A 15,455-nucleotide genomic window follows, 5' to 3' on the forward strand; every position below is an offset into this window, starting at 1 on the left:
CAGATACTTTAATTAATAACATTATTTTCAGTTTGCTTATAAAGCAAGCAATGAAATAGTTACTACAAAAGCATTGGCTCTGGGCAAGAGGTAATCTTATCACAATGTGTCCTCAGAAATGAAACAGCATAGGATAGGTTTAGGTTCTGAAGAAATAGTTTAAACAATCTAAACAGGTTTTCTACAGCATTTAACCATCTGAAGGTATAATCAATGACATACTAATTTATATATAACATACACATAATATACTTATGTTTACAACAAATGAGCTGAACCATATGTTAGCAATAACTTAGCTAGAAAACATACACTTTAATAAAGCTCACACTAGATATTTGGTTTGCCTGTGATGTGTATCACAAATAAATGCCAACCTCTCTTTCATCTAATGGATGTTTATTCCCAGGGAGCGTTCTTCCAGGTTGATGCATAACTGAGAAAATAGGTAATCTGAATGAAATGGAATGATAAGGACTATCACAAGCCCTACTGAAGTAAAAATTAAATACAGCAAATTAGTGTGTGTTTTCATAGCATGAAGATGTAAGGTTTAAAAAAAAAATCTGTTAGAAGAATGCTAAAATGCCAAGTGTGTGGGAGCAAGTTAGAAAGGGAAAGAAAAGAGACTTTGGTTTATAAAATTTTCCATGATGCAAAGGACTGAAGCCAATATCTCCCCAGACACAGTGCTGACGCTCAGGGCCGCTGCTTGCCAACGTGCAGGAAACTGTCATTTGTACAGTAGCTTTCTGAGACTTCCCCGGCATCCCCTCCTTTCTCATCCCAGCACACACTGAATGTCATTTGTTCACTGAGTTCCAGAGCAAAGTAATTCTTTGTAAGAAAATAAGTGACAGTTGGACTCACAGCTCAAGTTAGCTCCTTTAGAAAATTGCTAAACTTTAGTTTTTAAAAGGCACATTTTTCAGATACAAATTAATCACTATGTCACACCATATTGTTTTCTAATTCTTTCTTCCCAAGAATATCATCAGTTCAGAAAAAAAACATCTCATTTCCTGTGAAAATAACAATAATAAATATTATTTCAGATTTTTGTTAAATTTTTATAATTATTTTGCACAGACCTTTTAGAAGTCAGGGCTTTTAACCATAAACGTCATCTCAGAAGCAATCTTATTATATGCAAAAGTCATATCTGAGAGTGAGTCTGAATACAGAATGGATTATGCCCATCTGTTCCTAAGTATTTTAGCTGGTCAAATGTCGGAGAGTTAAGGGAAGATCAGAAGGAGTAACAGCATCAGCAAAATGTTTGGACTAATAATTCCATTAGAATATAAGAAATGGTAGTGGGAAAACAGTTATTTTATTTCAAATGGATCAATCTGTAGTGAATTTTACCCCAACTGTAGAGAGTATCATGAATTTGTGTCAGAGAAATTTGGGAAGCAAGAAAAGACATCCTCATATTTTACGATGGGTGGTTTGATGCAGAATGTTCTCTCTTCTTACTCTTTCATTTAATTGCCTCTGTGCATCAGATTATTCTGATAACTCAGAGATACATTTCTATTCGTCCAAGTGATCAGAAGATCTTTACATTCGGAACTGACAAGAATCAGTTTCAGGACGTCTCTCAGTGTTGCCTGTGAGCCCCCGCAGAATAGCAAAGCTAATATCTAGTCGTCCAACAGTTAAAATAATTGATGAGTGTGCGCTGAATCCTCCAGAGAGGAGGGAGGAAGCAAAGAAGGAGGGCGAGGAGGAGAGGCTGGAAGGGAGGAGGGGATGGGGGGCAGGTGCTGATTTCAGCCCTGTAGCGTCAGGATTGCGTCAATTCGGGTTTCAGCCACGTCTGGAGTCTCAGAGACGAGCTTTTCAGAAGAGCCAAAACAGGAACAGGGGTGGCAAATCATTGTGCGAGGGCGAGTGGACCTCCCTCTTCGCCTCCTCCCTGCTCCAGGCGCGGGTCCCCTGGGCTCTGCGCCGCTGTTCTCAGCACTCGGGAAAGCCGGCTCTTCAGATCCAGGCAAGTCCATCTAGCCAGGGAGTTTTCCGTTCAGCACCTCGGACAGAGCACGCAGCAAAAAAATGGCTCCGATCGCTACCAGCCGGGAAGAATTTGGTAAGCAAGTTACTCAACTTATTCCTTGAATACTCCAGGGTGGGCAATGTCTCCCACCCGCCAATGGATGGTGAATGGAGATTTTTAGGTAGTGAATTGGAAAGGAAAATGAAGACAGCAAACGGTTAACCGTGGCTTATTTCTATGATTTCTCCCCACCTTTTTTTTTGGATATCTGTCTCCTTAAAATTGCCTTCAGTTAGGGCGATTCTACCTTCCAGAAGTTCCTGAATGTTCAGGTAGCTCTAAAAACTATAGCATGCATTGGTGGGAAGGAAAAAAAAAGGAGTCTGTTGTTCGTATGCTCTTTTCATTTATCTTGTAGGCGATTTTTATTTGCAGGCAAATCTGTATTTTATTAGGAGGAGCCAAATATGCCTTGGTTACATAAGAGTTTGATCTGGTATAAAACAATTTGCAGATTGAGGGCCTGACATGTACATTTTATTACAGAATGTTCCCTAATTTTCTCAGCTATCTGTTCTTCTATCCTTGGGATATGTTATTAGTGCAAGACAGAATCCTATGACAGTAGGGTTACAGGGTCTTTCAAAACCAACTGGCTCAGCCTATTCCATTTTACTGGCGAGATAACTAAAGCCAGAGAGATGTGGGAAGTGTTTCCAGTTGCACACTTAGCTAAAAGCTGCTAGAAACTTGAATTGGGGCTCCGGTTTGGGATTTTAAATTTCTTTTTTTCCTGTACCGAATTTTTGGCCCCATAGATCTTCTTCTCTATTTCAGTCAATTTAATTAGATCTATTTCTTAGAATAAACAGTAGTGTTTTTATATCTAATTATATTCCAAAAGCAAGAGACCAGAATTTTACTTACTTTACAAGTTTTTTCTTTTCTTTCTTTCTTTCTTTCTTTCTTTCTTTTTTTAATCAGGGAATTTTGTAGAAGTTTGAGGGAGTGATATCTATATATAAGTGGTGATTGTTATTAAACTGAGTGAAATGATCACAATCAGTGCTCTCAAAAGCTTTAGATTTTATCAAAAGAGAATGCACTGAGTCCCTGATATCTTGAATATTTTTCATTTGGTGTATTAAATAGACAATTTTTTATACTAAGTACATAAATAATTTTTCAGTCTCTCATTTAGCTGATTGAGGAGTGTGTGTGTGTGTGTGTGTGTGTGTGTGTGTGTGTGTGTATTGTGATATGTATACACAAGTTTTGACCTGAAAAATCAGAAAATTTCTAATCTTGAGGCATTTTCAGGAACTGTGGAAGTGAAACATGTTCTAGCATGGGCTATCAGTCTACTTAGAATCATTTTCAGTTGCTTTTATTGTTCACCTGACATTGGCTGAAGAATTGCCTCAGTTCATGACTTTGCTTTTACTCCCTGGTGTTAAAGAGTATTAATGTCCAAGAGTGGGGGGCTTTTTTTTTTCCCCATAAAGACTTGAATAGAAGGGAAAACTCAAAAGCGGATACTAAGTTAAGCTGATTATCTTTAGCTCTTGCCTCTTTCTCCCCAGATTTCTGTTTTTTTTCCCTTCTTCTCTTATTTGGGGAATCCAGAGATTTATTGGAGCTTTACATAATTCAATTTCTTAACACAATCAAGCTACAGAAATTTCTATTGCTCCTGTTTTATTTGCTTTTTAAATTTTAGATACTTATTTATCTCATCTTCCCCAATCTTTTATTCTTTGAGTTTGGTTTTGCAATTATAAAGTAGGTAGGCAGAATATTTTTGGGGGTGGGGAAGGTGAATAACAAAAGATTGGTCTTCTTGGGATTAAACAAGTCTTAACCCATTCCTGACTGAGACTTTTCAATCCATCATTCCCTATTTGAAGTAAAATATGGACTAGAAGTAAAGTGAATGTATAATATGCTACATTAGTTATATTCACTTTGATTGTATGAAACATTGACTCAATTAGTATACTTTGTCCAGATGTAGCAGTACTGCTTTTACTTAAACAACATTCCTAATGATTTGAGAAATATGCTTACATATGAAATATGATAAGCTTCATGCACAATCCATATCACCTAAGGACAGTGATTTAATGAGCCCTCATTCAAGGAAATAATGCCAATTTCAATTTGATTACCACTTTCATGTGAAAATATCATAGGAAAAATATTTTTTTATGAATAAAATTGAACTCTAAATTAGCAATACTCACTCTTTTCATTACATGTTAAGGAAAGATGATTCATTTAAAACTTTGGTTTTAATCCTATTTAAATTAATTTGTACTTTGGATAATTTAGTGTTTGCATACAAGTGGGTTGCAGCATTACAGATTTTATAAAATAAGGCCTTATTCCTTTTCTTTTTTTGTTCTTTTTTTCCCATTAATAAATGATCATCCTCTTGATTACTGTTCCATAATTAAGGTGAAAATTTTTAGTGAGTTTATGGCAATGGCAGATAATATTTCACCATTTAAAAAAATTGTGTGAACCACCGAGACCCTAATATTTTCTACTTAAATTTTGGAAAAAGAAGTATAAAATAAAATGCAAAATATCTTAGCATTTGAAGAATGTCCATCTAGTGTTCCATAGTCAATAAGAATTGATGCTTTTGGAAAGTTTCAAAATGTCAATGAAAAGATAATGAAATCAGTACTGACCCATCGTGGTGGAGTTGACTCATATTATCTGAGAAAACAAAGATAAGGCAATGCTATTAAGCACAGAGCCCCCATATCTGGCCCAGGCCCAGATTCATCTTCTCATTTTAAAAGCTACTGAAGTGAAGGAGTCTTTAGCACACTGTTTTTTCCCTGTGTGTCACACAGGGAATGTGTTTATATCTGAAGTTTATGTGAACTGGGTATAACTTATACCCAGAACAGCTGGAAAGGAATACAATCTGTCCAACCTGCAGCAATCTCCAGCTCTGCTATGCTTTCCCAATAGGCTTCTATTTCCATTCTGCTCCTTTAATATATGTTATTGGTCACTTGGTTTTTCAGATGAAATCCCCACAGTGGTGGGGATCTTCAGTGCATTCGGACTCGTCTTCACTGTCTCTCTCTTTGCATGGATCTGCTGTCAGAGAAAATCATCCAAGTCTAGCAAGACTCCTCCATACAAGTTTGTTCATGTGCTTAAAGGAGTCGATATTTATCCTGAAAACCTAAATAGCAAAAAGAAGTTTGGAGGAGATGACAAGAATGATGTCAAGAATAAGCCAGCTGTGCCAAAGAATTCATTGCATCTTGATCTTGAGAAGAGAGATCTTAATGGCAATTTCCCCAAAACAAACCTCAAAGTGGGCAGCCCTTCTGATCCAGAGAATGTGACCCCGAAGCTCTTACTAGAAGGAGAAAAAGAGGCAGTTTCCCCCGATAGCTTAAAATCCAGCACATCCCTCACTTCAGAAGAGAAGCAAGAGAAGCTGGGAACCCTCTTCTTCTCCCTAGAGTACAACTTTGAGAAGAAGGCATTCGTGGTGAACATCAAGGAGGCCCGGGGCTTGCCAGCCATGGATGAGCAGTCTATGACCTCTGACCCGTACATCAAAATGACCATCCTCCCCGAGAAGAAGCATAAAGTGAAAACCAGAGTGCTGAGGAAGACCTTGGATCCAGCTTTTGATGAGACCTTCACATTCTATGGCATTCCCTACACCCAAATCCAAGAGCTGGCCTTGCACTTCACAATCTTGAGTTTTGACAGGTTTTCAAGAGATGATATCATTGGAGAAGTCCTTATTCCTCTCTCAGGAATTGAATTATCTGATGGAAAAATGTTAATGAACAGAGAGATCATCAAAAGAAATGTTAGGGTAATACAATTTGAGTTCTTATTTATAAACAACCTTTAATGTAGGTTTTTAAGGAATCTTCATTAAAATGATGTTTATACATATCATCCTTACCATGTTTAGTTATTGTTCATTATAGTCAAATAGATAACAAGAGAACAGAGCAAATGTGAGAAAATTTAACCCACATCTGAAATACTCAAAATAGTTTAATGGTATAAATAAATAGTTTTCCTTTATGAGTACTTAAATATCATCTATATACATTTTTGTTGATTCCTATTTTAAGTACTGTGACAAATATTGTTACTTTAAAACTCATATGGCTACTTCTTAGTCCTAACTAAGTTAACAAAGTTGTTTCAAGGCCAGCATAATTGAATTTGAAACTGAAATTGAAATTGAAAATCTAATCAATTCTATCTAAGGATTTGGAATTCATATTGACTTTTTATGGAATTGCTTTTCAAGGAGGAGACATCAAATCATACTGAATAATAAATGCCCATCTCTATGTTGTATAATAGGAAAAGAGTTACTCTGTCTCTGTAGTTATACTACTTTGGGAGTTCTGGGATTAGGAAATGATATTCTTCAGTTAAACACAGTTTATCTTATTTCCACCTTAAATACAGAAATCAACACTGATTCTAATAGTGGTATTTCAGGATAGCATGTTTATGATGTTAGGATTTCAAAAATTTAGTAAATGTACTAATTTAACTAATTTCAGTTCTTTAAAAAAATTAATATTTTAGTGCCCAAACAACTTCAGAATTTATTCTGACCACCTCCGCCTCCTTTTCTTTTATTTGTTGAAATTAATGCAAATAAAGGTTCAGAGATTATATAAATTTATTTGAGACAGCCACCTGTTCATTGGCACAGTGGAGTTAACAATCTGTCTCCATTTCTCTTAGAGTGTTTATTCATTCAGCTGTCCTGTGTCAGGTTTTGTTTAAATACATTGCTGTTTTAAAATGCTGCCCCAGCCATCATTTGGCTGTAACTAAGTCCCAAATCATCATTTTGCTACTTTTAGTTCAAATTTGGAGTTTGAGTTCTTGGTCCTATTACATTATTTCTTTAAGTACAAATTAAATCTAAGAAGTATACAAAGAAGGACTCTATGGCACTGTCCAAAAACATTGTATTAAAAATCCTGAGTCGCTTCAAGACTTAAATTCAATTTATTTCTTAGATTAAACAGAGAGTTAAAGGTAAGGAAGAGGCAAAGACTTTTAACACCATCACCACTCTGAGACAGGAGAATGATGGGAGTCGTAATAATGCACTTGATCTGAATTCAAATTCTGACAATATCAGTGCTAATGAATTTGAAATCAAATCAAACTTGTGCCAGTAGATCCTACATACACCCATTCAAAAGATTAGGTAATCATAGTAACTTTAATTACTTAAAACAGTGTAGGTATCAATAAAACAAAAACAAAAACAAAAAATACATATCTTTCTGTTAAGTATAATGTAAATATCCTTTTAAAACATTTGTAAAGAAATGGGCGTGGCCAACTCTGTTAGCTTACTGTAGTACCTAAAAAGACCACAAGATGGCAAGCAATGGTTTTTAGGCCATGGTGGCACTGCACAAAAGTTTTTAGTTACTCCTAGATTCCTTAGCACATGATAATAAAAATAAATATCAACATTACATTTAAATAACGATGCTATTATATTGCCATAAAATTTTGATTAAAAAAACAAACATTAAAACTAACAAAATTATGTTAAAATATTTATGCTGCCCTTCTCTTTGTTTAGAAGTCTTCAGGACGGGGTGAGCTACTGATCTCCCTCTGCTATCAGTCTACCACAAATACTCTCACTGTGGTTGTTTTAAAAGCTCGACACCTTCCTAAATCTGACGTTTCTGGACTTTCAGGTAAGAATGTGTCTGAAATATTTAGGTTCAGTCTAAAAGTGGGTATACATTGAATAAAATAGCTACCAACTAACACTAGCCTCTGATTTTGATTTACTTTTATTCATAATCATAAGTTATAGGATTGTTTCACTTTTTCTCATTTTTTGAAATACTGTGACCTAATGCTACTGGCAATAAGGAGAAGCATACATAGAGCTAACACCAGGCCAGTACCTGCTAAACAACTAGTTGAATGGTGTTGAAATAAAAAACCACTGATAAGTGGAACAGTGAGGGACCATTACCAAAAGCACATAATTAGAAATATTATTAGGGTTCAGGAGAAGTGTTTTTAATTTCAGTATTTTTAATAAGCCCATTTAACCTATACTTTTATTATTTGATTACTTTTTAAATGTATTAAGAATTAGCTTTTAGTTTTATAACTAATTTCACAAAACAAAACAAAACCCCAAACTCTTTTGCATAGCAGGATGAAAAAGAACATGAACTATTGATTAAAAAAATCTAAGTTCAAATCTTGATCCTTCAATTTCTTAAGCTGGTATTCTTGAGCATATTTCTTAAACCTTGTATAAATTGGAGATAATAATACCTTGATAAGCATTGTAAAACACAGAAATGTATAGTCTACTAAGAAACATCTAGACAGCCACGGTGGCACAAGCCTGTAATCCCAGTGGCTCAGGATGCTGTGGCAGGAGGATTGTGAGTTCAAAGTAGCCTCAGGAATAGTGAGGCTCTAAGCAACTCAGTGAGACCTTGTCTCTAAATACAAAATAGGGCTGGGAATGTGGTTCGGTGGTTGAGTGGCCGTATCCTAGGTTTCACCAAAAATAAGTAAGTAAAATAGAATCATCTAATTTTAATATTATCATTGTTGCTGTTATTATTATTTGATGCTGTAAGTTAAAATGTGGTCCTAAAATTTCAGATCAGGGAGCTAAAGTTAAATCAGGTACAACAATAAAAATGTTAAAAATGATTAAATATGTAGTCAAGTAACATGATCCTAAAATTCACACACTAAGGATGGCAGGGCAAAAGTCACTAAGGGGCAACAGAAAGAAAATCCAGCAAGTGATTCAAGAACCACAGAAAAGTTAAAGCCAGTAATATTCCACATTTCAAATACCCATTCAACAGAAAGTTAACCCAAATTCAGATGTAGATGTCCCAATTCATACAGGTTTCTAAAGTTGGATGTTGTGTAATATTTTTTTCCTTCTATCTCATTTTCCAGAATGAGTTATTAGCAATCAGAATGTCCCTAATAGAACATTCTTCTTTCTGCCCTTTTATGTTATCCCCTTTTTTTCTGCCATTGCAATTCCTTTTCTAATTTCCAGTCTAGAATTGCTTTTTCATTTTCAGTTTTGTTAATAAGAGTAAAGTCACACTTCATTCACACTTTGTTTGTTCTTACTCATTTCATTGTAAAGACCTTGGTATGCTGGGGTCTTGGAAAGCTCCATTACTTTGCAGTCAGTTCTGCATCTGAGCTATGCTCTGTAATACCTGTTGTGTACCTTCGCAGATCCCTATGTCAAAGTGAACCTGTACCACGCCAAAAAGAGAATCTCCAAAAAGAAGACTCATGTGAAGAAATGCACCCCCAACGCAGTATTCAATGAACTGTTTGTCTTTGATATTCCTTGTGAGGGTCTTGAAGAAATAAGTGTTGAATTTCTGGTTTTGGATTCCGAAAGGGGGTCCCGAAATGAGGTGATTGGGCGGTTGGTCCTTGGTGCAACGGCTGAAGGAACCGGTGGGGAACACTGGAAGGAGATCTGTGACTTCCCCAGGAGACAAATTGCGAAGTGGCACATGCTCTGTGATGGTTAGCGTCCTAGCCATGAGTTGGAACTTAAGGGTTTTTACTAGGCAAGGAGAAATTTTTTTTTCTTATATGTGATTGTAAGCTTGTGACACAACAAGCCACCTTTTGTTGGTAAGAAATGGATTGAATTAGTAGACCAGAAAGTAACTGTAAATGTACATCATGATAATTTCCCCCTTTAGTAGCAAAGTTGGATAAATTTTCATAAGATATTTGATTTCCCCTGCAGGTTGTCAGTGACATAAATAGGGATGGTCAATCCTGTTGTGAACACTGCACTACAATCTGAGTCATGGTTTGGATCTAGAGGGTGATGATTCATTACAATGTCACTGAAAGTCCAGGTGAATTTTTAAAGTTTTAAAACTGAAAATCATGCCTTCGCTTATGAAAATTCATCCGTTTTTCTTCAAGTTGGGGAAATCAAATTTTATTTAAATCCAAAGATATTAAAGAAATGTTTTCTAGTTTGTTTCTATTAATTATGTCAAATGCAAATGGTTGTCCTGCATATCAAAGTATCTGGTCATTTCTCTTTGGTTTGTAAGTATTTGATACAATTTTATCATAAGAGAAATAACAGGTTCATTTCCAAAGGACAATGAACAACCTGAGAAGTTATTTTATCAAAGGGCTGAGTTGAGAACACTGTGGCTGAAATATGATTTTTTTTCTCTTCTTTAAGGTTACATGTGAGTCAAAATGTAAAATAGAACCTCACATAAGAACCACAGCCTTGAATTATTCACTGCCTGTCACAAGCCTCAGTGTGACCTAAGAAACCCCTGTTTACCTTTGTGAAATCGTCAAATTAGCTAGTGGATAAAGAGATAAGCTTCAGGTAGAGATTCAACTAGAAACATGGTTTTCTTGTAGGAGATATGTACAGTGTACAAATGTACTCTCAAGGCCATCCTTTGTATCCAAGTGGGCATGGTCCCCTGAGTGTTGGCTTAATTCATTCTCCCCCAGAAAGGATTAAGCTATTTGAAAAGGGAAGGAAATGAAGGGAAGGAAACAAAGGGGAGAATAGAAGGAAGGATGAGGATTGGATGGAAGGAAAGAAGGAAGAAAAACGAACTGTGAAGTTTTATACATTGCCAGATTAAAACTAACAAATCAAGTAACAAGTCAAAAAAAAAAATAGAGTAAGCCTGACATAATTTACATGTTCACAAAATATACTTAGGCTGTCAAATTAGCAAAACAAAGTGTGCTTTTCACTATGTTTTCTAGGCTACTAGGTCTTGAGCTGTTGTCTGTAAAGCAGTTTAGAGACTTGTGTCTTGTACCATTTTCCAGTGCCAGGGTTCTGAAATGCACTCAAAACCTGTTAGAGGAAAGCAGAGCCCTGTGATTATCTGGAAAGAATTCACTGGAGGGTAATGTCACAATATTTGAGTTTTTAGAGACATATGAGTGAAACTCGGGTACGGCTGAATTATTAAATATGCAAGTTAGAAATAAAGTCTACTGGAAAATTTACACTTGGAGTCAGGTTTTGTGTCAGTACTTTAACAGTTTTTGAGAATGTGTTTGATATTCCAGTGTTTGTAAATTCTATGAACATGCATTTTCCTAACAACTTCTACATGCTTTTTATGACAATGCCTAATGTAAAAAAAAAATGTATTACATTCTGTATGTGCAAAGATCGAAAATCAACCACTTTTTGTGCTTTAAGATGACTTTGAGACAAAAATGAACATTCCCCAGCCATGGTCTTCATTCCATACGAAGTCATTCCGCAGCATCTTGGTCTCCTCAGCTTTTCTGTGAAAGCAACATGAACTTCAGACAGTGTGGAGCTTGGGGAAGCCAAATGGCCTTTTTAATGTGTGTATGTTCGGTATCATGGGCCATGGAATATGAGGTATTTCAGAGCTCTGAAAAGCTGTGAGGAGTCAATTTCCAGTATCCTACACAGCAGCCAATAGTAATACCAGCCTTCAGTATGATTATTGGAAGAGGGCTTTTTTCTTTTTCTTTTTTTTTTAAGTGGAACAACAATGAATGAACAATTGAAATTACAATGGATGTTTTGTAAATAGTTTTTAGTTTTTAAAATTTAAAGTGTTTTAGAGTGTGAAAAGTTGAGTGAAACTATTTACAACGGGTAAGAAAAGAAAGAAGAAAAGCAAGAAAGGAATCCAAACAGGCAGGGAGATATGTGATCTCATCATTTTTGAAAATTGTACTGTTTTATAATGTATTACAATATCAATGTGAATATCTTGAATTCTGTTACCAATCCTGCACTGTATTAAACATGTAAATTAATCGTTTGTCTGATTAGTCAAACTAACCACCCTCATGGGGAGGTATCCATGTTTGAAGAACTGTGTAACTCAGTAACTGACTTGTTCTGATGTTGTAGCTCAATAGAAGTGATTTGGAAGGAAGCATGGTTCACAAGATGGTGTCTGTTCTTTTGTGCCAGCTCTGTATGATGTTTGTAAGACCATGTTTGTAAGACATGAATAAACTGCTGCTTTTGCCCAACCCATTTCAACTCAGACTTTCTGCCAATTAAGTGAGCCTTTTCTTACTGTTATATGAGCTTTCAAGCTTCTTTAATAGGTCACCTATGATACTTTAGGGAAATTTAGGGGCCAAGCAACAAATCTTCCATATACTTTTATTTTGCTTAATGCTTATTACAATCGTCTGGAGCAAATATAATCATACCTAAAATAAACAAATGCACGATTTGATGCCTCATGCCTGGCAATTTGGGAGGCTGCGGCAGGTGTATCACAGGTTTGAGGCCAGCCTCAGCATCTTAGATAGGTCCTGTCTCTAAGTAAAAAAAAAAAATAATAATAATTAAAAGGTGAGGGTGTTGGGAATGTAATGCAGTAGTAGAGCATTCCTGAGTTCAGTCCCCAGAAATGCAATGAGTGGATGAATAAAAAAATAAGAAATGACTTGTACATGAACTTAAACAATAGTTTTTTTTAAAAAAGTAAAACATGGGAATCAACTCCAATGTTCATCAACAAATGAATGTATGAATAAATGTGGAAAATGTATGCAATGCAACATTACTCAGCGGTGAATGAAACTTTAATATACACAGAAACATTTTCAAATTGGGCAGTAATTATGCTGAATGAAGAAGTCTGGGCATCCTTCATCTCTTGAAAATGTACAATATATAATATAATTCTTTTTTTAAAGAGAGAGAGAAGTTTTTAATATTTATTTTTTAGTTTTTGGTGGACACAACATCTTTATTTTATTTTTATGTGGTGCTGAGGATCAAACCCAGTGCCCTGCATATGCCAAGCGAGCATACTACTGCTTGAGCCACATCCCCAGCCCTATAATATAATTCTATTTATAGAAATTATACAAAATACAAACTAATCTGTAGTGATGAAAAACAGATCAGTGTTTGGGGATGAAGGAGGCAGCATGGGAAGGTATGAGTGAAAGATTGAAATAGGTTAGGAAAATGCATTTGGGATAACAGATGCACTAATTTCCTTGATTGTGGTGGTAGTGTTATAGGTGTATATCTATCAAACGCAACACTTTCATGTATGCAATTTATTATACACAAATTATACCTCCATAAAGTTGTTAAGGGGAAAAACATACAGAATAAGCCAATTATAATCAAATCACAAAAGAAATACCAGTACCAACATTACCACTAGAATTGTGACTTCTGAAGATCAAATTACATAATATCCTTTAGATCAGGTCTCTGTTCCTAAAATACATCTTCCTAGAAATGTGTGTTTATATTACTGCTTCATAAAAGCTACTAAGAGAGTAACTTTGTCATGACGCCATCAAGTCATTTTTTATTTAAATACAACTTCTGTTAGGTTTTTATTTCTATTTTTAAGAAATTTGTTTAAATCTCATTTTGTTTTGCAGTTTGTGAAATGTATACACTGTTCCAAAGTTACATTTACGAATAAAATATGTTAATAGAATCCTATCTTTTAATACATTCTCACCTTTTCTCTCCTCTTCCATAACTAATAATGTTTGAAAGATTTAAGCTAGTCCTTCCACAAGTTAATAAAAGTGTATATCTATGTTCACAAATCTTTCTTTACTATATGAGCAAAAGCATGAAACATAGTTTGAATTCTCTTTTTCACTTATCAAGCTTTCTTGGGGATGGTTCCCTGCCTGCAAATAGATATGGTCGCCAGTCCTGCTTTAAAGCTGTATAATATTACCTTACAGGATCAATTTCAAATGTATTGTGCTTTAAATTTAAATGTAGTAATGATTGGAAATGTGTTTGCTTTCATAAAATAAGGCCCTTCGAAAGACAAAGTGTGGTTTTCATTGATATTTACATTTCCACAGTATCTAGGCCAGGGCTCTGTGTATAGAAAGCTCAATGAATATTAATTCAACAGAAAACAGTTTCAGCCATGATAAATACCATATTTGAAGCAAATTTATGAGTAGTATTTTTTTAAAGTAGCCATAGGTAGTGGCACACATTTGTAATCCCAAAGGTATGGGATGCTAAAGAAGGAGGATTGTGACTTCAAAGCCAGTTTGAGCAACTTAGTGAGACATGAAGCAATTTAGGGAGAACTTGTCTCTAAAGAAGATATAGAAAAGGCTAGGGATGTGACTCAATGGTTAAATGCCCCTGGGTTCAATCCCCTATACAAAACAAAACAACAACAAACAACAACAAACCTCACATGATTCTGGGAAAGAAGACAGGAAAACACTGAAAGTGCCCCTGCTACATCAATAGGCCATTTGCCCAATGGAGAATCCACAAAGACACATGATCCTTGTATAAGAAACAGGCCTCAGTTTCATCCCCAAATCATTCCCCTAACGCAGGTTGCAGATGATACAGATGCAGCTAATGCTGTTGTTGCTGCTATGTTACCACCAGCGTACTACTACCACCTTATAATGAGATGACTTATTTAAGCTTATATTTTGCTTACTGGGGAATCTTTCTGTGACATTCATTGATGCACACCCCTACCCCAAGATCTGCTTTTGGTGGTAGCTGACAGAAATATTTGCTGGATTAAAATGTAAAACTCAATAATAGAATGCATATTCTAATTTATATCTTCTCATTTCATAGCACCACACACAATGTAGACAACAGTCCTTTAAATTTACTGATAATGAAGATTAATCTCAGTATACCATCTGACTTTAAAACACCCAGTGGCAAAGATGGGAGGGAACCTGGAGCTGCCGGAGTTCAAAATCACTGCTTTGTGGACAGCACCAGACAAACCCGCTTCTAAGAAAGCACAGTATCATGTTTTACTTCTTTCATCCCATTTCTTATGAAAATGTCACATATAGAGCAAATATTGAACATACTGAAAAATAATGGTTGAAATAATTTGGTAGATTGTTGTTGTCTTTTTTTTTTTTTTTTTAACACAGATCAGTTACAAGCAAGTGGTAGAAGCAGGAGCTAAATGTGCATGGAGTCTCCACTACAAGTTTTTAACAACTGTTATCAGTTTCCTTGAGCAACCATATTTGAGAATCTAGCCAGACAACAACTCAATGCCATCTTGCATATCTTGAATATCAGTGCCAATCCAGAGGTAATAACTGTGCAAGATTAAATCATAGCAGAAAAGGAATGGGCAAGACTATCTGTAAAATGGGAAGCTATTTCCAGCCTAATAGGAACACTCATTTTCTAGTGAGTAAAATTACACAGATCTTGAATTTTTTGTTGGTGAAATGTGAAGTGATAAAAACACTTCTTAATCAGCCTCTCTCTAATTTAGAATAATATTTTAATATTCTCTGTACCTTAATGGATAAAAGCATGATCTCCTTATTCAGACTCCCATCCTGTTAATCTTGGCTTCATTCTTTATTACCTGTGTGAGGTATATCTCATTAT

At 35.5% G+C, this 15,455-nt stretch overlaps 1 protein-coding gene across 1 annotated transcript; it reads left to right on the forward strand.

The window, feature by feature from the left end:
* Positions 1 to 1,767: 1,767 nt before the first annotated feature.
* Positions 1,768 to 12,086, forward strand: Syt4 (synaptotagmin 4). The gene is made up of 4 exons (XM_005325559.4): positions 1,768 to 2,092; positions 5,041 to 5,855; positions 7,617 to 7,737; positions 9,278 to 12,086. The coding sequence occupies exons 1-4, from the start codon at positions 2,059 to 2,061 to the stop codon at positions 9,583 to 9,585; spliced, it is 1,278 nt and encodes a 425-aa protein (XP_005325616.2). The 5' UTR covers positions 1,768 to 2,058; the 3' UTR covers positions 9,586 to 12,086.
* The last annotated feature ends 3,369 nt before the right edge of the window (positions 12,087 to 15,455 follow it).

This window comes from Ictidomys tridecemlineatus, chromosome 13 (genome assembly GCF_052094955.1).
Source record: "Ictidomys tridecemlineatus isolate mIctTri1 chromosome 13, mIctTri1.hap1, whole genome shotgun sequence".
Classification (NCBI taxonomy): domain Eukaryota; kingdom Metazoa; phylum Chordata; class Mammalia; order Rodentia; family Sciuridae; genus Ictidomys; species Ictidomys tridecemlineatus.